The sequence below is a fragment of the Archocentrus centrarchus genome, chromosome 4, assembly GCF_007364275.1.
Source record: "Archocentrus centrarchus isolate MPI-CPG fArcCen1 chromosome 4, fArcCen1, whole genome shotgun sequence".
NCBI classification, from domain to species: Eukaryota; Metazoa; Chordata; class Actinopteri; order Cichliformes; family Cichlidae; genus Archocentrus; species Archocentrus centrarchus.
Window position 1 is genome coordinate 23,124,545 of NC_044349.1, and position 23,725 is coordinate 23,148,269.

The following is a 23,725-nucleotide window of genomic DNA, read 5'->3' on the forward strand; positions in this document are numbered from 1 at the left end:
CAATAGTTTTTAGTTCCTTCATTTTACACAACTGCAAATTAACTAACTTTGTAAATTGGGTAACAGCTCAGAAATTTGGATTTTAAATGGTGGAACACTAAATGATTTATGAACCTGGATCCCATCAATATAATGGAAAGTGCTGTGATATTAAAATGTGAAATGCTGGACAGCTTCATTTCCTGCTAAATTTCAGTGTCACATTCCAAATTCTACAACTTGAAGAAAATGTAAGAATTTTGTAGGAATCGTGTCAAGAGGACAAAAACAGAAGTTTCTGGGTCTTAAAGGAACAAAAGTCCAAAGGATTTCTAGGAATGATTTGTTTTTTATAGAGCATAAGCGGCTGTAATGTTAGGGGGAAAAAAAATATTCTTTCTGAGTTTCTCTAGCAATATTTCTGTAAAAGGAACTGTACTTAAGTAAATGTGCTGAAGGTCCTGGGGCAATGGGCAGGAACTCAGTCATTGTTGCAAGTTTAATTCCAAGCTGACATTACATTTCATGAGCAGTCAATTAAAATTCATCCAATATTAAAACATTCTCTAGGCATTCATTCAGAGTGCATGAAACTGCTATTTGGATTTAATGCATAACTCCAAGTCATTCTCTTTCTCATTAGCTTTAAGGTCACGAGGCTGAATCCAGCTATCGCTTTAAAGGTATTCTTCATTTGAAAATATGTATTGAACATTGTGACATTAATGATTTCAAGCCATGAAGCTGCTACTACAGTGCAAGAGCTGCACCCTGATCTAATGGTCTGTCACAGGTTTCATGCATAGCCTGATTGTGGCTGGGCAGAGCGAGATCAGAAAACCACAGAGTCCGACCTCCTGAATGAGATGGATGCAGAACTCGGATGTGATCCAGTTTGCCTTTGGAATGCATTTATTGCCCTTAAACAGGTGAGAAGTGCTGGAGATGGAGCAGTGGTCAGAATTAAGAAGACAAATTAGAAGAAAGTCTGGGTGCTCTAAGTGATGTTCTCCATGATGTAAAAAATGAGCTCCATCACAATGGGCTCACCATCCCTCTTGTGCCCCCTGCTGTGGATGACGGGAATCAGCACGCCATTCAGCGCATTGAGGTACTGAGCTGGGAGGGGCTGCCCGTTGCTCCCTGCCACAAATCCAACCTGAAATAACAAATGAGCCGCTAATTAGTAAAAAAAAAAAACAAAAACAGGGCATGGTGTTCTAAACTTTGTTCCTAAGCAGCATATGATTCGTGCGTTTCATTTCAACTCTTGCCTAGTGAAACACACTTATAGGCTAGTTTTTTCCATAAGACGTGTGTATTGCTGTAGTCATAGTTCATATTCTGAAAAACAACTCTACAGTGTTTATTTCACAATTGAGCTTGTGTTCCTTCCAGAAGTGGGTGGAGGTTTGTCAGGATTCTTGAGATGATGTGTCTATTGACCACAGACTGCAAACACGTCTAGCCTATGATATGGTAGCTTAGGTAAATCGTTCTTAATTACCACATACTGTACATGATCTGGCACACAGTCATTGCTGTTACCGTTCTTAAGACTTTCCAAACATTTGCTACCTCCACCCTACTCTAGTACACATTCACTTGGACTGTGAACATTGTTGTATTAGTGTCTTTTTTTTCTTCTTTTTCTGTTGGACTTACAAAAATGTGTTTTCCAGAGAATAATGTGGACCAATGAGCACATTTTATAATGTTAAAAATGAGCTCTGCTTAAATTACCTGGGCAGTGTTAAGTTTTTACAATAAAAAGAACCCTGACTATTTTGTTCTTTTAATTTTAGGCCAGTATTCTTGGTGTAACCTTGCAGGAGGCGGATGGCTCACATCTGTTAACAAGGCCACTTTAACCTGATATATTGGTAGAAATATAATGCTACAGAGCTCACTGACTAGTTATACTGGAATTCTTTTCAGACCTCTTGGGAGTCAAAAGTGACACGGAGCCCCAGTTTAGCCATCCCGTCCTCTTTCAGCAGTTTAAGGTGCGGACACAGTGCCAAGCAAAATGCCCGTGCGATCCTCTCCGTTAGCCGGTTGTGTTCAGCAGAGTCAGTCACTCCTCCTTTGGGATGATCACCTTTCTGGAGGAAGAACACCTGCACAAAATATTCACACCAAAGTAAAGAGGAGTGGCCGTTTCACATGGACATGCTGACATTTTTAGCAGATCATTTTATATACTTCTGTCCAGCGGATGATCTTTCCGTTTTCTTTGTATTCTGACTTCTGAAACATCTTGGTACTGCTGATAGACTCCATTGATTTCCCATCGATGGGGCTAATGATGCTGGAGAACACAAACATTAGTAGGCGACTGCATGAAAATGCAGTTTAAAATAGACTGAAAATGTGTATAATTAAACACCTGCTCCCTTGTTTACAGAGGACTCTTACGCACTTTTTATTTGTACTTCTTTGTTGTGTTCTAATTCTAATCTGCTCATGGTAAACCAAATGAATTTTCATAAACTACCTTTTGAACAACTGTTACATTGTTCCGTTGGGCTGAGCACAAAAGCCTTCCTGAACTTCAAACAGGTGGACGCACTCACCCCTTATTTACAGTGCATTTCTCCTCCACCCACTGCACACAAACAAGCTCCTGGCTCTCTGATTGGTCCAGCCGTCCACAGGTGATAGTGTAGTCTTTCATCTCCCGTAGAGACCGGCGGAGCTCCACCATGGTTTCCACGGTGATCTGCAGCATTAGTCCATCTGTGGAGAGGGGACAGCGATACAGGAGAAACACACAAACACACACCAATGGAGAGACGCACGCCTAGACAAACAGTCTGTTAAAATGTACACAGACACACACATACAAAGATCAACAAATTCTGAATAAGCCAGTTTCGAAGCAGGGAAGCTCTACTTAAAATGTAAAAGATGGATATCCTCAGAGCAGAGGAAAAAGTAACCTGGCTTCTTTTTTCAGTGGATATCCTACCTTCTACAATGCTGGACTTGGCCAAGTATCCTGCCGATGCTTTCAGAGCACTACTGAATATAATGAAGCATGAGCCAGTAACTAGGAAGAAAAGGAAGGAAGGAAGGAAGGAAGGAATGGTGTTTCAGTCTTGTTATACTCAGTCTTTACAGTGACAAAGCAAAAACCACAGGTGCATGCAGTGCCACCTAGAGACATATAACTGAAACTGGCTACAATTAACAACTTGAACCATTGTTGTTCTTTTCTAAATTTCTTAATTTTGCTCCAGTGCATTTAAGTCAATTTAACCCTCAGCAGAAAAATCTTGATATGTTCAGTGGACGAATTTCATTTGAGCACATTGGACTGTAAGATACTTTTGTTGTGCAGAATCCATTCAGTTTGTACAGCAAATTGACTTGTATTAAAAATGTGTAAGTTATATATTAAATCTATCCTTCTGCTTCCAGCTTTTTCTGGACTGATTTCAGTTGAACATTTACTGTCAGCAGTTAGACTTTGTTAATCATTTATCACTTAAAGTTCACTGTTTTAGCCTCGTGCATGTCTTTTAGCTACCGATTCATTTAGCTGCTACTCATTGTTTAACAAAACTGTTAAAATAATATCCATTTTTTTTAGCTATTATTTTAGCCTCTTTTGTTCTGCTTAAATAGTTGAGCAAAAGCTTTCATGTGTCCTGGCCTACTCTTGTATCCCTAGCTGGGAATAACTAATGAATCCTGTGATATTACCTTTGCGTGGTTGATTGTGGATGCTGATGGCTTGGGTCTGGTACTGGCCATCATCTGCTTGCACACAGATGAGGTGGGAGTCTGCAGTCTCATTAAAGCATGCCCCTATGGCCAGCACATGGTCATTGGACTTATTCAGCGCCTTCATTAGCTAACATGGGAGATAACAATGGTAAAAGATAGATACAAAAAAAAAAAATCTACATGCACTGTGACGCTTAGTATTACCTCATTATACCCAGTGGTCGGTATCTTTATGCAAGTCGTATGAGCTTCTAGGTCCACTGTGAGGCCCGATACCATTGGTAAGCTGTAACGGTAATTTCTAAAATCCTGAAACACAGCAGGATGGTAGAAACAGGCAGCGTCTGTTGCAGGACGTTTAATAAATGTTGTGACACCAAACTTCTGCTGCAGGGAAATTTGGTTTTGCAACAGCACAAAAGATGTTACAAAATGGCATACTCACCACTAACAGTCTCATTATGGTGTGTCCTATTTCCCCAAACAAGGGCTTCCTAAAGCGTACACTGTACAGAGGGCATGGGTAAACTAGAACAAGAGACATAAAAGTGGGTAACTGAAGAAGAAACATTATAACTCAGAGAGTTCATGCAATTGCCTGGCTTACATCTGTACTCAGCCCCCAGTCGCAGCATGAGGCGCAAAGGAAAGGCTTTGGCCCAGGCCACCTCTGCTCTGTGGACCAGCAGGCCAAAGAGGTAGGGCTGATTTGGCAGAGGTAGACCTTGAAGGGACTGGAGAGTGGAGCGAACATACAGGAAACCAGCATGATCCTGACTGCCTAAGAAGCTGCTGCCAAACAGGGAGAGTGATAGATGTTTCACAACCTTCCCTAAAGAAACACAGAAAGTAATGAAAGACATGTAATTATAAGAGGGGAAAAAAAAAAAAAAAACTACAGTCATTAAGCAGAGACTCACAATATTCAGCATATGGGCTTGTAATGTCTCTGACCTGTGAAAGTGTCCCTGTACAGCTGAATGAAGTGCCTAAAAATGTCTTTGGGGAAGCTTTTTTCTTCAGGTAGGCACTGCAGCAGCACCACCAGCTCCACCTGCCCCACAGCATGCATTCCCTTTGTCGTCACACACCAGCACTTTCTGTTGACATCTATCAAACAAATCAAGCACAAACTGAGGGTCGCAAAAAAGGACATTTTAAATATGAAATACAAGATGTAAAAGGTATAAAAGTTCAATCTGTCTATTTAAAATTTCTATTTAAAACAGACAAACAAAAAATGATCAGAACTGTGTACTTTAAGTTCTCTATAAGGTTTATAATGACCAGTGAAAAATAAGGAAAAAAGACATACAGTTGACCAGTTTGACCATAGAAAGCAGGTTAGCATTGAGAACAAACACCAGAGGCTTCGGCCTCCCACTCTCCAACTCCTGAATAAGGAGCATCTCAGAGGGCTGCTCCTCCACAGTATAATCTGAGGGGGGAAAGTAGATTATGACATCTTTTAAATTCATTTTTTATAATCTTACTCACCCCAAAAACAGCCCAGTGAAAGATTAATATTATACAAGTGTGGCTCTAAATAAGATGCCAAGAAGCAGGTAGCTGTTATTAATACAGACCAGTTTTATTAATGCTGTTGAACTCCCCTGTTTAACCAGGTATTACTGTGTCCACATTATAAATTAAAGTAGCAGCACTAGAGTAGTAAGTCAGAACATCCAATGCACACATATGAAATGTTGGGGGGGGGGGTCGCAATCACAAAGACTAGCACAAAGTATTGCGTCATCCGCACAAGCTAGGACAGCTGGGTGATCCTGAATTAAATATCTGAAATTAATTATAGTAAATTAGCCTAATGTGCACAGGAGCACAGAAGTTTGTGTGGCTTTTTTTTTTTTTTTTTTTTTGCAGGAGATGTTTGAGCTCTTGTTAAAGTTTGATTTCAAGCTGCTAACATAAAGGCTCATGTAGATAGATCATGAATATCTGGCAATGTGAAATTCATTGACTTTTCAGATTAAAGGATAGAAATTGAACACAGACATGTAATACATACTCTGTCCCTTCGGTCCTTAAAGGGGCACTTAATATGTAGTTTAATAATATAAGCAGCAGTAATCAGCGGTTAATTCTTACCAAAAAGAAAAAAAATAAATCAAGCCAAAAAAGCACAAATTTTGGTTAGTGGTTCTCAAATTGGAGGGTTGGCTCCACTTGGGTGGGCTCAGAGTTATTACAGGGGAGGCACAGTGAGGCTAAATTAAAATTACATCTGCACTGCCAGCAAGACATGGACAGGTTTGCGAAAGGACTGTTGGGTAAACCTAAAGCAGATTAAAAATCTACAACTACCAAAACAAAATCCAGGAAACATGACAAAGCATGTGCTGGCTTCACCACGGTGGGCTATGAAGCAAGATCACAGAGTTTTCCTTGTCATAAAAAAATAACTTCTGACAGCATGAAACTAAACAAGTTACAAAGTCACTTTTTTTTGCAGTAATGGCACACACTGAAGTTATATTTCTGTGTTAACTATAGGTAATGCTTCAAAACCATTTGAAGAGCCTTTATCTGTCAGAGGAAGCTGAGCAGAAAATATTTAGGAGCCACTGATTTATTCAGTCTGAATCTGTGATTGCTGTTTTCACTGTACTCCATCTGCTCTTCATCGCCAAACTGTTAAACTGCTCAACATCAGACACCATTTTTTTTTTCACTTTGCCATGGGCTGCCAAATTTGCTTTGAACTCCTATTTCTTTGTTGCCCAGCTTCTATATTTGCACTATGTACTGTGCAAGGCATGAAAGCATTAAAAAAAAAAGTGAAAAGCAAGAAAATACATGCATCTGAGGAGGAGACACAAAAAGTTTAACTTTCACTGTTAAAATTTGAGCTAGTCCTACCTCCTTTGACTCCTGTGGAGGTGAGTATGGGTGGCAAGCCATCCAAGGGAACGAGGTTAGCGCAGCTTCTCACTAAAGCTGTGGTGCCCCAGCCGTAGGGACCACAGGCCTCCTGGAGGTGAAGGGAAGCAGAGGAGTGAGATTACATTGCTCATTCATTTTCCTCTAAACCACAGAACAACATTTTCTACGTAGCCCATCTTAAGTGCCATGTTTCGGGTGAACCTACACTAATCATCGTTCCATGTGGCCTCAAAGTTCTCCTTATCTGTGGTGAACCTGCAGGACTTTTAACAGGCCCGCCCAGCATTCGACTCATCAGCGGTGAGAATTCGGGCCCCCTGACTGGTGTGGTTGGAGCAGACTCCGAATGCTGGTCAGTGAGGATTTCATCAGCAAACCACACCCTTCTTTTTCCCCTGGGAGATGTCCCTGATGAGAAGATATAAGAATGACTTCTGCATGTTTAAAAAAACAAACAAACAAACAAAAAAAACCTTGCACAATAACTACAAAGCAATAATAAAAAAATTAATTAATTTAAAAAAAAACTGCACTCACTTTTAATGAGTGTTGAATGACAGGAAACACATACTCGTCCCTCCTTCCCATCCAGATGTGTAAGTCTGAACTTCAAACTGGAGCAAAGTGCACAAAAAACCTGACAATGCACACACACACACACACACACACACACACACCACAGGTGAATAAGTACGCACATACATTTCACACATAAACTATCAAGTCGCTAGTTTCATTTCACTTCAAATTTGATAGCACAGAAAATTTACTTTTAAATCATTTTTACCTTTCCACAAGCACGACAGTGGTGCCTCCTCTTGGTGAATGTAAACTTGACTCCACACTTCATGCAGACCTGCGCTTCAGCATCAGGGACCCATACTGGGGCCACCTCCCCAAGGACAGTGCCTCGATCCTTGGACAGAATGCCGGCAGGGCTCGTCTGGGGCGTGCTATCAAGATCCACCGGAGGAGCAGCACAGTCACCCATTGCGCCCTCACCATTGGCTGCCCAGGCCTTATTGGTGTTTGTCTGATCTTCCCCATTAGATATGGCCATCTTGAACTGGCTCCTGAGCTCCCTTGCTGCTCTGTTACATGTCTCCTCTTGTGACAGAGTAGAAGGTGCTACAGTCGCCTCCAAGCTGCAAGAATCATCCTGCTGCTCCAGCCCACTTTCCTCCCGCTCCTTCTCCTCAATCACAGAGTCCTCCTTTTTTGATGGGAGAACCTGAGACTTCTTGTTCTTCTCTTCCTCCTCCTCTGCCCATGCGGCCTCTGCTGGGCTCAACACTAGGGGACTGGAGGACTCCTTTTCACCCCAAGTGGAGATGGAAGTCACAGTGCAGCTGCCACCCTCCACTTGGGAAGCAGACTTGGTGGGATGTTCATAAGGTTTCTGCTCACATGGTCCAGATATGCTTCTGAGTGTAGCATCTGATGTGGCTTTAGATGGAGACTGCGCTCTGATTTCTTTACAGCCCAGGACAGGTTTTGACACATCTCCATCTTTGAGCACCAGGAGGCAGGGTCTGTTCAGCCAGTGGTGCTTGGTGTCTTGAAGAGACGGATTGTCTCCTTCATCTGTTTCGATGATATCACCAGCAATAAAGGAGAGTCAACATCTCCATCTCTCTTTCTGTCAAGCATACACACACTTACACATACCATGATGCATCCACTGCCTGCTCATTAAGGTGGAAAAGCTGTTCACATGTTCTAAGTGTCCATTAAATACAAGGTGGTAATTTATTATCTACCCCAAACACATTTTATAGATTTCAGTCATCACTAAAGGCAGCATTAGTGTGGTTGTCCTTGAGGTGTGTCTCCTGGTCACACACTATTCTGCTAAATTGCTTTCTTTCAACAAAATAGCCCGTGGTAGTTGTAGAAGAGATTAATGATTTCACATAGCCAGAGAACAAAAAGTTCAGCAGTAATTTTGTGTTTAAGTGTGTCTGTACAGCATCTCGCAAAATGTAAAACGTAAAAATGTCCAGATGTGGCCGGTGACCTGATCAAGACCATTGCTGCTTCTTTATATTGAGCCATTTTATGTTACACAAACACACACACACACAAGTATGCATTAATTATATATTATGATAAAATGAACGATGCTCAGCTGAGAGTACTGCGTTTCTTGCAGGTTTTAGCATAAATATATGCAAGTAAGCAGTGTGATTCTGCAATTACTCCATTCAAGGTTTCTCCATAAGACTCTACATAAAGAATACCTCCAGTAATTGCAGCCAATTACTGATTCAATGCCCTTCCCAGTACATTAGCAGTAGGCAGCGCAAAGCGAGTTGATGTATGCACAGCTGATGTTTCATGAATGATACCCCGGGTATAAGGGGATAAACGGGCTGTTTGGTTTAAATACAAATCCTAAGCGTTTTCGTCATGTTTTTGGGTATTCGATGGAAAGTCACGTCTAAAAAAAACGGCTATTAAACTAAGTGTCCCTCTTAAACTGCATTGCAGCTCCTTTACAAAAGAAGCCCATCCTAAAAAAGCTGGCGGCATCATTTCTGCTGAAGGCAACAAAGTGAAGACTTCCCGAAACAGCGGCTTGCCTGCCTGCACCGATCCGCTTCACTGAGCGCTCACTTCCCGGGACAGTGACGCATTCAGCACACGTGCAAATGTTTAATCAGCTCGCAGGCACCGAGGCCGGAGGCAATGCGACATTCACCCCGCACCCCGTTACACCAGATCAACCGGGACACTTGACTGAGGTGACGCTTACTGAGGCTGTAGAGGAGTATGTATGTAAACAGCCCGTGTGTTCACACCAAAGTGCGCAACGCGCACACATACGCGCACGCGCATTTCCGATGCTGCCGTCTTAGCTCGCAGCCAAGCGTTAGATCAGCGTTTTCTTTTCCCTGACACACACACACACACTCACAAGCAATGAATGGGAGTAAAAGCATCCCCACCCCACCGAGAGCAATACAGCGTCTTACCCTCAGTTATTGCTCCCAAAAGGCTTTCGTTCTCGTCATCCCGCGCAGTGAAGAACTTCAACATCTTATCCTGTTACATGTGAGCGCAGGGGAAAATGGATTCAAGCAGCAGTGCCTTGCTCACAAGCGAAGGATGGGATGATTTCGCCTCTCTCTCTCTCTCTCCCCCCTCTCTGTGTGATCTCCCTCCTACCCCGTGCCTCTCTGCAGCTCTTTGAAGAAACTCAGGAGGTGTGCATAAATGTCCCTCCCCAGCTTGCTGTCTACACAGCCCGCAGGACGGTGTACAAGCCAAGACAACAGAGCTATGATGTCAAAGATGAAAATCCAGCCTTATGCACGGCCTGCCACGCTGTAGGAAACTGATAAGTCTTCAGCGAGTCAGCATCATTCCACATCCTTTGCACAGAATTCTTTAATTGACAAAAACCATTATTTAGAACATTTTGTCAATGACCACAGCATCATTTAAAAAACGTTAAGCATCTTTATTCTGTTTTATAAACAAAAAAAAATGTCTTAAGACTTACTTTAAAGACCATTGTACTCCTGATAATGACTGACCATGTGGAAGGGATTTAACATTTAACAGATGGGAGAGTTTTTTTGTTTGGTTGTTTTATGTTTTTTTTTATTATACAAGCCAGTGTGACTCGGACATCTGTAGGTCATCGAATCATATAAAAGTCTCTGGGATTTTTGGAACTAGTGACTGATATGTCCGTATAGCTGGACTCAAAAACACAGAGGGAGGCTTTTGGCTTCACTTCAGTCCAGTCGCACATGAACCTTGTGTGTCAGTTTGCCTCGTTCTTTGACGCTTCATCGAAGTTCTCCACGAGATCTACAGAGAAACAAAAGCAAGGCATTAAATAATTAAACTGGAAGTTTTACAGTTTGTGTAGTTTAGCACATGTGTAGCTGTGTTCGCAGTCTGCATTCAGGTATTTCTTCTGCCTTTTTATACATGCAACACTGCATACCTGGCACATCATCATCCTCTTCCTCAATGTCCTCTGCCTTTGGAGCCTTGCTATCGAGAGCTAGGATGAAATAGACGAAAAAAAAAAAAAAAACACAGTTTAGCTGCAAATTAATACAAAGTTGTCCTGAATAATCACCGTTACCCTATGATGTAGCATCTCTTTAATTTACAAGATTGGTCTTCCAATTTGGCAATGCCCCCGTTCATAAGGCATGAGCTGTGAATCATATGCGGTGGCCTTTGGTGTCACCATGTTAGCACTCTCCACCATTAGTTTAAACAATAAATGAGGGAATATCTTTCAGAAGAATGATCTCCATCCCTCTAACAGAGTCCCAGAGACTTGGAGAATCAATGCCAAGGAGCACTGAAGCTATACTGATGGCACGTGGAGACACTGCTTGTCTCTGGAAACATTTCTCAGATTTTGGTCAATACTGACATGATATCATGTCACACGTGTCGGCTACACGCCCATGATGTGAATATTCAGTTCCACCTCATCCCAAAGGTGCTCTACTGGACTGAGATCTGGTGACCGTAGAGGCCACTTGAGTGCACTGAACTCATTGTTATGTTCATGAAAAGCACATTATGCTGCTCAAAGCAGCCATCAGAAGATGGATAAACTGTGGTCATTTAATTGATGCTCAGTTAGCACTCAGGGGCAAAGTGTGCCAACCCCCCCCCCCCCCCCCCCCCCCCCCCCCCACACACACACACACACACACACCATTACACCACCAGCAGCCTGAACCAGTGATACAAGTCAGGATGGATCCATGCTTTCATGTTGTTTGCACCAATTTCTGACCCTACCATCCAAATGTCACATCGGAAACTGAGACTCATCAGACCAGACAACATTTTTACAATCTTTTACTGCCTGTATGAACTACAGCCTGTTTCAGCTGAAAGGATCGGCAGCCAGTGTGGTCTTCTGCTGCTGTAGCCCATCAAGGTTCAACATGTGCATTCAGAGATGCCCTTCTACCAACCGGTTCGAACAGCCATCAGCTTGAAGCAGTGTGACCATTCTCCTCTGACTTCTGGTATCAACAAGGCATTTTCAACCAGATAACTGGCACACACTGGATATTTTCTCTTTTTCAGCCCATTCCTGTAAATCCTAGAGATTGATTTTTTGTGCAGGAAAATCCCAGTTGATCTGAAATACTCAGCCCAGACTCAGTCTGGCACTAACAACTATGCCACGTTCAGTCACTTAAATCACCTTTCTTCTTCATTTTGATGCTTGGTTTGAATTTCAGCAGAGCGTCTTGACCATGTCTCCATGCCTAAATGCACTGACTTACTGCCAAGTAACTGGCTGATATATCTGTGTGAAGGAGCAGTTGAACAAATATACCTAATAAACTGGCCAGTGACTGCACATTTACACCAGCCCTTAGCTGATCTGCAAAGATCTTTAAAATCTTTAAATTATCTTCCAGAAGAAAATCTTAAGTATGCAAAATATTTTGCACAATTAACTTCTTTGAAACTGATAACATTTAATTTTTCTGTTAATCGGTTATCAATAACCCAACATGTGAGATGTGTCTAGAACCTGATTATAGTCCAACTGTAGCAAACTGAACTAATGGGTCATTCAGCAGTTTGGAAGCACACAAACCCGCACATGCACTGCATGTTAAGACTAAAACAAGCCACAAGGTCATTTAGCTCTCATTGGACCTCTTTGATGATAATATGGCTTTGACTGTTCCAAGAAGCACAGTGGTCAGGAGCCACCTGACCACCTAGACGGTTCCTAGAATCAGCCATTTACCAGGAAGAACTGGATAAACTGCACAAATCCAAGTGTACAAAGAAGTAGAGATTTACCAAAAAGAAGACCAAAAGCTATAAATGTTTTTGAATGAGGGTGTAAATACGTTGCACATAACGTTGCCATTTCCACTTTGTCACTATGGGCTTGTGAGTGTACATTAATGGGAAAATTTGCAATTTCATTCATTTAAGTTTAAGCCTCCAAGACCAAAGAGAGGGTCTTATACTTTCTGAATCCACTGTAAGAAATACATAATGCATAGAAATGCATAATTGAAAGTAATAATCATCTTCATGGTTTTGCGTGTGATGCCAAAGTCCGGAAGGCTTCCGGGCGGACCCACCTTGCCGAGGGAACTGTTCTGCAAGCTTGCGCAGGCTGCTGAGGCTGTCTGCTCCCAGCTGGCTGAGGATACCGGGCAGCATCTCTGTCAGCTGTTTGCTCTCAGCGTGGCCCGTGATCGCAAAGGTGTTGGCGGATAGAGAGGCCTGAACTTTGGGGTTGTTAAAATGAATCACCGTCCCGTCATCCTTGATCATGTTCACCTGAGGAGAAAAGATCACCCAAGATCTCTCAAGTCCACACACACACTGCTCATTGGTACATCTGAAAAACTAAAGAGCCATCAGCTCTACAGGACCACACATTAACCTATATCAGTGTACCTCCTCAATTCCAGCAATATTGTTGACAGCAAACTTCTTTAGTGAACTCTGAAGCTTTTTGTCATCCGCTGTTGCAGTTCTGTGAACCACCTTCTTCTTCCTGCGTGCAGTGCCCTGAAATCACAGAAGACAGACAATCAGATGCAGACTTGAAGCAGGCTGGGACTAGTAGTAGTAACCAGAACTAGAAGAAAAGAAATATAGTGACAGAAAGTGTCAAATTCCCCTGGCTGATTTTTGTTTGCTTACCATTCATTGCTGGGCAAGATGAAACACATACTGATCACACTATAAATGACCTTTCCACTAATGATTTTCATTTATTAATGATCGTTTAATCTTTTACAGAATGAAACGATGTCTTCAAACAAAATTCAACCTTCCGGGGGGGGGGGGGGGGGGGCGGGGGGGGGGGGCAAAGGAGCAAAAACAAACAGATGTCCAAAACCTCAACTGTCATGATCTTGTTTTGCAATGAGTGACACAAAACATGTCAGCACTAATAAGACTGGACAACTTTGAAACCGGTTTTAAATTCACACCTGTAATAAGGGCATAAGGGCAATGAGAGTGTCATTCACTTTATTATAAAACTTAAAGATTATGGTTTAGTTTGTTTTAGAAGTCATAGTGGGAAGGAGAATAAGTCGCATACACCAACTCAATCCCAAGAATGCCATTAGAGACAAAACCAATAATGCATTAATCAATTAGTTGATTGACAGAACTTAACTGGCAACTAATCTGTTCATGATTGAATCATTTGAGGACTAAAAGTAGAACCCGATCGATATAAGACTGTTACCAGCAATGATTTAAACCTCTAATATTCTATTATACTGGCCCTTTGGTTTACAAACTATGTAGCATCAACACTCATAACATGGTTGAAGGGTATTTCTCTATGGAAGCTTGTTTATGCCACTGATTTTTTTATTTATTTATTTTTTTTACCAGCTTCCTGACTGGCAGAACTAAGTCAAAATTTCAAGTTATTATAGCAAAATTTCATCTTAGTAACTCAAAATTTCAAGTTATTTTCTCAGCGGTTTGAGTTAATACCTTGAAATTAAAAGATAATAGCCTGAATTGCCCCCAGTGGCAGAAACAAGCTTCCATCTTTCTCCCATCTCGTCTTTACTTTTTTAATTTATGATAATAGCTATTATCAGCTGACAACATCAGCCCACCGATAAATCAGCCAGGTTCTAATTAAAAGAAAACCTTGATGATTTCTAGTCATATTTTATAGTAAACATCTTGTAAGCAAAATGGTTTTAGGGTTGCAACTACCAATTACTTTCAGTCATTTTAGACCAGAAAACAATGAGAAGTACCTGTTATTGTCCTCGAGAATTCAATTCAGGTTCATTTCTATAGTTCACAACAGCAGTTGCATTAAGGTATTTTATACTGTAAGGTAAAGACTCAACAGTATTGGAGAAAACCCAACAATCAAGGAACTCCGTGTGAAAGCACTCTGCAATGGGGGGAAGGAAGAACTCCCTTTGGACAGGAAGAAACATCCAGCCGAACCAGACTTAGGGACGGGCAGCCATCTGCCACAACTGGTTGGGGAGGGGGGGGGCACAGGGAGACAGGACAAAACACAGACTAAGAGGGAGAGGAGATAAGAAAGAAGAAGTGCTCAGTGCATCACCTGAAGCCCTGCAGCAGTCTGAGCCTACAGCATCATAACTAAGGGATGGTTCAGTGTCACCTGACTATAAGCTTCAGCCCTAACTAAAAGCTTTATCAAAAAGGAAAGTTTTGAGTCTAAACTTGAAAGTAGAGAGAGTGTCTGTTTCCTGAATCCAAACCAGGAGCTGGTTCCACAGGGAAGTGCCCGATAGCTGAAGGCTCTGCCTCCCATTCTACTTTTAGAAACTCTAGGAACCACAAGTGAGCCTGCGGTCTGAAAGAGAAGTGCTCTGTTGGGATAATATGATAGTATGAGGTCTTTAAGTTATGATGGGGCCTGATGAATCAAGACTTTGTATGTGAGAAGAGAATGAGGCAAGAAAATTGTTTTGATCTAGCTTTTTGATTGTTTAAGATTAGGAAAAGCATTAAAACAAGAAAACAAAAGAATCTCATATTTTGGAACTTTAAGACTTCAGCTAATAGGCACCTGAAGCAATGCTTAATTCATTTTTTCCTTTTCTTTTTGATCACCCAATCGATTAATCATTGCTCATTTTCTTGAAGGCAACAGAATTAATGAAGAAGTTAATAAGGGCATTAGTTGCTAATTATAACCACTAGTTGCAGAACTACAATAACAGTCCTGTCTATTAAGTACTTGGTTACACTTTAACAGCTCGACGATCACAAATACGTCAACAATCAAAATCCCTTCATGAGTACAACTCACCTTTCCTCCTATCCGCACCTGGGCTTGAAGTTTTGCCAGTTTTTCCTGGTTCATGTTCTCAACTATAAAAGAAAAAAAATTAAGATAAAGACAAAAAAAAAAAAAACTTTAAAAAAATCAAAACAAAAAACTTAAGTATTAGCTTGCTGCTGCTGTCCCTGTCGTGTATGAGCCGCAACAATATGAGCAAAACTGCAGGCAGAAAACCCCCCCCAAAACAAACACGTTATTATTATTATTATTAACAAGGTGAGTCAATACAGATGTTAAAGAGACACGAAAATTAGATGTTGCTGATGCGACGTTAACTGGAGCTGACAACAACTTGACAGCAGACACTGTCTCACTCAGTTTGTGCGTGCGTGTGTGAGACATCTGCAGAGATGAAAACACAACACAGGGCCCAGCAGAGTGAACACACACCGTGTCGCTGCTCCGCCCGTGCCGGCAGTCGCGCTGCGCCCGCAAGCCAACAACCACACTCCTGCAAACACCGCACCCAGCTCACACAAGCCAACATCTACGAGAACAAACCTGCTCCTGTATCCACAGTCATGCGGCGCTGAAAGATGGAGGTGAGGAGGAAGAGATGACGTCACACACCATATGGATTTTTTATTTTTTTTCCCCCTTCTTCGTCTCTGACCAGCGGGAGGGATTTGGTGTCGTGCTGACACCTATAGGATGCCTTTTAAACTACACTAACAACACTAACAACAGAAGCCTCATAAAATGAGCTGATTGGATTAGAGCGTGAGAAAATGACCCCATAAATATTCCCTCTTTATATTCAGTTTCAATATTCTAGAAGATTTTATGGCCATAAAAGTATGATGAGGTCCAGTGATGTCTCAGACCTCTAATAGTAAATCATCAGTCACATATGGGATGACAGAACCTAATAAAATCAGTGTGTGGCCGCTAGTAGCGTGTGTGGGACTTTTGCCGAAATTCTGATAAATCTAACTCAAAACACACACACACACACACACACACACACACACACACACACAAACACAAAATGCAGGTTGCAGGCCTGTCATTGCAAATACAGTTTATTTTTATGACCGTGTGCAACAGGCTTGTTTACTCAAGTATTCCCTTTTTAAGCTGTTGTTCTGCCTTCCAATCAATTTTAGGTTACAGTAGGAGAGTATTCATAGACTAATGCATCTCTTTTTGAGCCATATGCTTATTGTGAGATTCAAATATTGGAGGATGTGTGGCGTGGTGGTGCAGTGGTTTCTGGTTTAAACCCCAGATAGGGCCTATCTGTCTGAAGTTATCATGTTCTTGCTGCCTAGCTTTCCTCCTGATACTCCGGCTTCTTCCCAGAGTTCAAAAGCATGCATGTTAATTGGTCATTCAAGCCTGACTATGAATGACAGGCAGATAACGGGAACAGAATAATCTATGATTAAATGTGGTTCATAGGCTAAAGGAGTTTGAGTGCTCAGTAAGGCTAGAAAGGTACTACAGTATGTAAATGCCAGTCCATTTCCATTTCTGTGTTTGAAAACTAGAGTCAATCAAATTTTGGGCCCGTATATGGGACAACGGGGAACCTGGTCACACACTGAGCTTGGAGGGGAATTGCCAGTAGACTTTTATAGTGCTCCATTATAATTAATCAGTGTGTTAAAAAAATGTCATATTGATATAAATTAGGACACTCAAAGTAAAGACTGTATCTCATATTCCTGTTATGTCAGTTTATGAGAATTAATACCTACATTTATTATGCAGTTTTAAAATCACTCATCGCCCACAAAAAGCAGCAAAATCAATTCTGTTTTAAAACACATAATTTATTATTATAACAAACCAGTGATCTCTAGTTTATGATGATTCTAGCGCCATATTTCAGACTCCATGAGGCCAAAGCCCGGCAGGCTTTCTCCTCAAAAGAAGTTTTGGGTGGAGAAAAACTCCCCATGAAGTCACATTATCTTGACTACAGCCCATTAGAACAACATATTTTCATCATCTTCTCTTTAATGTTTATGGTTTGTTTTTCCATTTTATTGCACAGTTCAAGACAAACACATCGAAAAGTTTTTGTGTGTGTGTGTGTGTGTGTGTGTGAAAAAAATGTGGTACGATACAGAATCAATGGTGCAAAAAAATTCACATTTACAGAGTAATAATGCACCTTGTGCTACCAAAAGACCACTGTCTCAAAGCATCTGATTTTATTCATGATCACGTGAATACAGCATTATATAAGTGCATCAAAAAGTTCAAGACCTCACTGTGACCGTTCTTTACAAGTTTTTGAAAGAAAAGCACAATGCAGACCTGAACCATTAAAAATAAAAAAATACAAAATTATATATATATATATATATATATATATATGTGTGTGTGTGTGTGTGTGTGTGTGTGTGTGTGTGTGTGTGTACACTTGATTATTAATGAAGGCATCACAAGGTCTATTTTCAGCAACCATTAGTCCATTTTATTACATAAAGCAGCCTTATCAAGTTAAAAGGCTGATACAGTATCGACCATCATGTTAGCAGCTCAAAGATTATTTAAAAAAGCTGAAATTCCACACACTCAACTAGACAAATGTAATCCTTCTTTAATCAGCAAGACAGTTTTCTGCTGTGCTGGGGGGGGGGAAAGGGAGAAGCTTGTTTTAAACATCAACTAGCCTTTCAATACAAAACACTTGTACCAATTAATACAGTCCTATGAAAAAGAAAGATTTCACAGGACTCTATACAGTCCTTTGAAAATCTAAGTACACCCTTACTGCTTCCATGGGTAAGTAAGACACCAGGGTTGCCAGGAAGAAGCCTCTTCTCTCAAAAAAAAAAGAGCATGGCAGCAGCATGAACAAAGCACGACATCTGGAATAGACAAGACCAATGTGGAGATGTTTGGCTATCTGTCTATTACATTTTTCTGCACACTCTGTTGTGTTCAGCTCCACCTAGAATCCAGAGAAATAAGAAAATGTCATGCATATCCATGTAAGCTAAATGATTAAATCATTATATTGGAATCCTTATCATATTAACAATTCACACGTAAGGTCAAAGAAGACTCAAACACAATCAATAAATATTAGTGCAAGTCTACAGGCTGGAGCTGCAAAGGCAGAATGAATAAAACAACGTCTACAACTTAACAGTGACTGTTATTTATTCTGAACCTTGTGACAGTTTGAGACAGATTTTGTTGCAGAAAGCAGAGCTAAAAGTTTAGAGCAAACAGTCAATCCCATAATACACAACAATACTGACAAGTTATGGTGGTCGTTTTGCAAATGTTACAAGAAAATGGTGTAGTTTGTGTAATTGTGTGGTTGGTAGCTTTTCTGTCAGTGTGTCTGTAAGATTACGTTGAAACTACCAAACCACAATTTCACAAAACCCTACAAAGAGGAAGATCACATGCAAAGGAAGAATCCAATGAATTTCTGTTCTCGATCTGGATCAATTTAAAACTGGAAAACGGACATCGGCCTTGTTCAAGGATGAGCGCTCTGGGTGTCCTTTAAATATTCCAAAAGACTTTATTTCCTTTTGTTTTTCAGTACCTTCGAGTTCTCAAGTTAAAGACTCGGGACAGGGCTCAGGTGATTGATTTGATGGTAACATCACGCACAGGTAGTTTACTGAGGCAGCGGCAGTCAGGCGGGTCAGCACTGGAGCTGCTGGTCTCCACTGAGCTGTGGAGCATACTGCGCTGCCACCGGTGCAGGGTGTTAAATTTTGAGCCGCAACAGCCCTGAAGCAGCATGAAGATTTTCCTCAGGACAGCCTTCCTCAAGAGGATGTAGACCCACGGGTCCAGGATCTGGTTCCACGTAGCCAGACGTATAGTCAGCAGGCTAAAAGACGGAGACTCGTCTGTGGCTCTAGTACTCAGAATGGTGACATGGATCTAGTGGAGCGGTCACAGAGTGATGGGAGATGACAGAAAAACAATTATTCTAAATATTTAATAAATATTTTAAAAGAAATAAAAAATTCAATTTGAATAATAATTCAACACCATAATTATTTGAAAGAGTCTTGAAAGCAGCTGCTGCATTTTCCAGCTTGTCTCTTGAAGATGGATGGTATCTATTGCTTGGCATCACACTTCCATAAGTAACACATTCACTGTTTTCCCACAAATGTACAATGAATTAACATCAAACAGCTTTTACATGGTGATCACAGGCTGAGGAAAGAGCAGCGATGAAAGTGGAGACAAACTTGTTCATATTAACCCCTTCAAAATGAAAAGACAGACAAACAGAACTCGCTTGAAACGACCCACACACACACACACACACACACACACACACACACACACGCTCATGTTTGTTGTTACTGGAAGCTCATGTTCAGTAAGCAAGATCTGTTTCCTCACTTTCTGCCTCCATTCCTAATGGTGATAAAATGCTATTATCTCTGCTTATTTTTCTTTTTATCACCTCTGTTTTTTTTCCTCTTTCTCAACTGCAATGCTCTTGTCCAATGATGTGCCTTTTGTTGCATCCCTCTTCTACCCCATCTCCACATCATTCTGGTTGTTAAGGGCCTCTCAACCGAAATCATCCATCAACTATCGCACTCTGCTCTATCACCTCTAGTTTATAGGGGTCACGTTACTATTAACCACCTTCGTTTGCGAGTCTGCCCTATGATGACCCTTCTCACCAACCAAAATGTTCTTCACATACACACAGTCTTCATGCTGTGTGTATGTGTGCGTGATGTGGTTTGTTGTTCAGATCTTCAGTTAAGCAGTGTTAGGTTTGCTAACAGTTGCAATTAAAAAAAAAAAGATCTCTGTCTCCATACAGATAATGTTGATATTGTTTATTAGCATTTTGAACTTATATTACGTGCACTTATTCTAAAGTTATTATACTAAAGTCAGGTGACTTAGTCTTGTTGAGTGACTATAGTACAATAATGTGAGTTACAGTTTTAGAGTCACAACAGCTTGATTTAATTTGATCGCACTGAGAAACAACAAGTGCTCGCTCCTTTAAAAAAAAAAGTACAGCGTACTGAAACGGCACATGTTCTTTCTTAACTTAAATATTTTACAGAGTTTGTGTGAGTCAAATTATTTTTACATTTTCTTAAAGTAAATGATTTCCCATTTAAGCAAACTAAATTTGAATTTACAGTGTAGACCTTTGGAAAAATTAGGAATTATTTCTAAAGTGCCTCTAAATCCATCATATTTAGTGCAAACATACAGCAATACGTAATTCTGAAAAAAAGTAAAACAACCTTTTCTTTTGTTCACTCATGTGTCTTCATACTGATACCAACCTGCCTGTTCTTCTTCCCATTTTACTGGCACTTTGCACTTACTGTTGTTCAGAATCCATCTTGAACACGCTGACCAATAGTAGATATAGTTTAAAGATCAGAAAAGTAATGGTATGTGCTAACATAGCTGTTTTTAACTGTCACATAGCTGTTAAAGGTGTGCTGAAGAGGTCTTACCAGTAATGGGCCCCAGCATATGCAGGACACCAGCATGATAGCCAAGAGCTGGCAGATCATCTCTATGTGATAAGGTGTGCTTCTGCAGTGATGCTTGCGGCGCAGTTTGGCCTGTATTAGAACACAGCTTGTTAGCGTGTTGCAGACAATGGAGAGCAGCAGCGCCAGGAGCCCCAGCAATGAAAAGAACAGTGGCAGGAGCAGATCCAGCCAGTCTTTGGTCTCCTCTATATGGAAAAAGCACCAGCTCCTGGAACTTTGAACCTTGTAGGGCCTCGACAGCATTACGGGCAGCACAGCAACCAGGGCAGCAAGCAGCCAGGTGAGCCCAAGCAGCCTTTTCATGTGGTGCGAAGTCAACACTGTGGAGTGGAAGATAGGCCTGGTGACTCCAATACAGCGCTCCACAGCCATGGCACTTCCCAGGAACAAGGGGCTCAAGCCAAAAAACACCATACATGCCCCAAAGATGCTGCATATGATTTGATAAGGATCAAAAGTTTCCCATTTCTTTTCGGCACTATAGACAAAAATCACCAGGGATCCGTTAATGAGGTGACCCAGCAGATCTGTGATCACCAGGCTGCTGGCAAATAGCAGGAAGGAGGCCCTGGACTTGATACGGACACCACTGTAGGATTTAAGTAGGATGAACAGAGCAAGGCTGTTGGAGAAAATGCCAACAGTCATCGAGATTACAGATGCAGTGATAGACAGTTCCTTCTGGAAACAGGTGTTATTGGTGGGTCTGACCTCTGACCTGCAGCCGGACTCTGAGCTCCCATTAGCTGACATGGCTGGAATTAAGTCTGAAAGAGAAGGCAAATACAAAATGTTTGTGTGATTCAGTTTGATCAAAATGCAGATTTGGATGAAATCTACTGATGAGACTGACTCGGACAGCCGGTGGAATCGTTCAGAGACAAGTTTAAATCAATCGAAATAAAATCTTATTTTTACTATAAAGAGTCTACACTATTCAAAAACAAAGCCCACACATACAGTTGGGGCTTTTCATCAGGTAAACAACTTTTGCGGTGGCATTTGGAATAATGACGGGTATTTTCATCCACCCATCCGTTTTCTTCCGCTTTTCCAATTCAAGTTCGAATATTTCCTACATTTCCAACAGGATCAAACTGATCACATCGCACCAAAGTGCAGTGGACGCTACTCTCCTCCAAGTGACGAGCTTAGTCTTAGTATCGAAAACGCCCCCATTTTGTTAACTACAATAAATAACTCCTTACCTTACTTCTTCTCTTCGGCAACATAAGTTAAAAGTCCCCTGGCTCTCTGTCTTCTAAGAAAAAAAAAGAGAGACGTCAGCGCGGCAGTTTATGTCATTAAGCGTCCCGCGCTCCTCAATTTTCCAGACCTTGTTCCGTCTGCGTACAGCAGGTGCCAAGTCTCGGTGAGAGCGCACAGACGAGCTGTGAGCTCAGACGCACCCCAAGAGGCTGTCCACCTGAGACAGAATCTGCTCTCGTCCCCTTTGATGTGTGTCAACACTCTGGTTGCCAAACTAAGATGACATAATTATTGTATTGAATTATTGTAATTATCCATGAACGAAAGCATGGCTCTCCACGTGTGAAAAAAATTCATCGAAAACTTTTACTTTCGTCTCTATACCAATCTATGTATTTAGTCCTCACGCCCCCATTTAGTCCCATCGTTTATATATAAACTACTTACCCAGTTATCAGCGGTGTCAGTCGCCTCTCATCACGTTTTCTTAACGAATTATCAACAATCATTTAAACTGAGTATTCGAAGTCAAACTTCCCATAAAGATGAACCAAAACGTTACCAGGCTGCCAGTGTCTTCTAAAACCAAGATAGTCTTGTCTGGTGGCTTGGATTGGACCAGGCGCTAGGCTCTTCAGGGCAGTGTCCTTTTATTTGCGGCATTTCAGATTATTGGTCCCCCCCCCTTTTCCCCTCATGGGAAGAATGCAGCCGGACATTAAGTCATTTTTGTTCAATTGCCATCAGGCGTCTCGCTTTCCATAGAGGTCTGCTCAAGAAAGAAGGCAATGACCTTAAAAATGTGAACAAACTAAAGGCCGGTGAACTGAATACAATAAAAGTCACATAATAAATGGATGAGGAAAGGTCAGTGACCTTATAAGTGAATGCATGTTTCTGTCAACAACCTATTTAAGATTTTATTCAGAAATTTGAAAAGTAATTTAAACGACACGTTGTGCTTGACATTATTATCTATTTATATATATATATCTTTTCGGCCACAGAGGCTTTTTGTGACAGTGGAGAGAGACAGGAAATGGGGGAAAGATACAGGGGAAGACACGCGGGCAAATCGGCGCCGGGGCGGGACGCGAGCTCGGGCCGCCTGGGCCGCCCGCACCGCAGCGCAGCGTGTGTATGTGGTCGCCGGCTTCACCACTAAGCCACCCAGGGCCATAATCATTTGCACTGTTGCACTGTTGACATTATTGTACTTGATGGAGACAGTGGGTAGTTTGATTGAAATTGATTCACGGTTCCGAGCCGAAAAAAAGTAAATGTCATCTTATCATCACTGAACTCATTTTTCCTCTTACTGGTGCCCACATCTTATCCTAATCCCACTGCTAACAGTTGGACCAGAGATTTCTTTGTGTTGGATGACAAGCAGCATATGTAGATTTAACCAATCAGAGATAAGAAGAGGGTTACAGAGGTGTGTTGAGATCACTTCTTTCTAACTCTCAAATCTCGGATTTTCCACTTTTTTTTTTTTTCTTTTTTTTTTAAAGGCCCTTCTTGGTTTTAGGGGCATCACTTGATCCAGTTTATGAGATTTCCTTTAGGTACTCCTGAAGTCACAAAATAATTTAAATGACTTTTT

The 23,725-nt window shown here is 41.4% G+C and overlaps 3 protein-coding genes across 3 annotated transcripts; all 3 read right to left on the bottom strand.

Annotated features, from left to right (window-relative positions):
- Nucleotides 1–464: 464 nt before the first annotated feature.
- On the bottom strand, nt 465–10,188 carry zfyve9b (zinc finger, FYVE domain containing 9b). The gene is made up of 17 exons (XM_030727098.1): nt 10,118–10,188; nt 9,588–10,000; nt 7,400–8,196; nt 7,150–7,249; nt 6,818–7,020; nt 6,589–6,700; nt 5,027–5,149; nt 4,666–4,821; nt 4,319–4,543; nt 4,157–4,239; nt 3,916–4,020; nt 3,688–3,838; nt 2,951–3,031; nt 2,556–2,718; nt 2,185–2,290; nt 1,920–2,099; nt 465–1,138 (listed from the first exon to the last, which is right to left on the bottom strand). Exons 2-17 carry the CDS (start codon nt 9,649–9,651, stop codon nt 977–979), a joined length of 2,811 nt encoding a protein of 936 aa, XP_030582958.1. The 5' UTR covers nt 9,652–10,000; nt 10,118–10,188; the 3' UTR covers nt 465–976.
- A 14-nt stretch (nt 10,189–10,202) lies between these two features.
- Nucleotides 10,203–15,970, bottom strand: btf3l4 (basic transcription factor 3-like 4). The gene is made up of 6 exons (XM_030728325.1): nt 15,830–15,970; nt 15,407–15,468; nt 13,033–13,146; nt 12,711–12,912; nt 10,571–10,630; nt 10,203–10,431 (listed from the first exon to the last, which is right to left on the bottom strand). Exons 1-6 carry the CDS (start codon nt 15,924–15,926, stop codon nt 10,385–10,387), a joined length of 582 nt encoding a protein of 193 aa, XP_030584185.1. The 5' UTR covers nt 15,927–15,970; the 3' UTR covers nt 10,203–10,384.
- Nucleotides 15,971–17,942: 1,972 nt separating this feature from the next.
- Nucleotides 17,943–22,278, bottom strand: ptgfr (prostaglandin F receptor (FP)). Its single transcript, XM_030728170.1, has 3 exons — nt 22,119–22,278; nt 20,869–21,677; nt 17,943–19,300 (listed from the first exon to the last, which is right to left on the bottom strand). The coding sequence occupies exons 2-3, from the start codon at nt 21,661–21,663 to the stop codon at nt 18,989–18,991; spliced, it is 1,107 nt and encodes a 368-aa protein (XP_030584030.1). The 5' UTR covers nt 21,664–21,677; nt 22,119–22,278; the 3' UTR covers nt 17,943–18,988.
- Between the last annotated feature and the right edge of the window lie 1,447 nt (nt 22,279–23,725).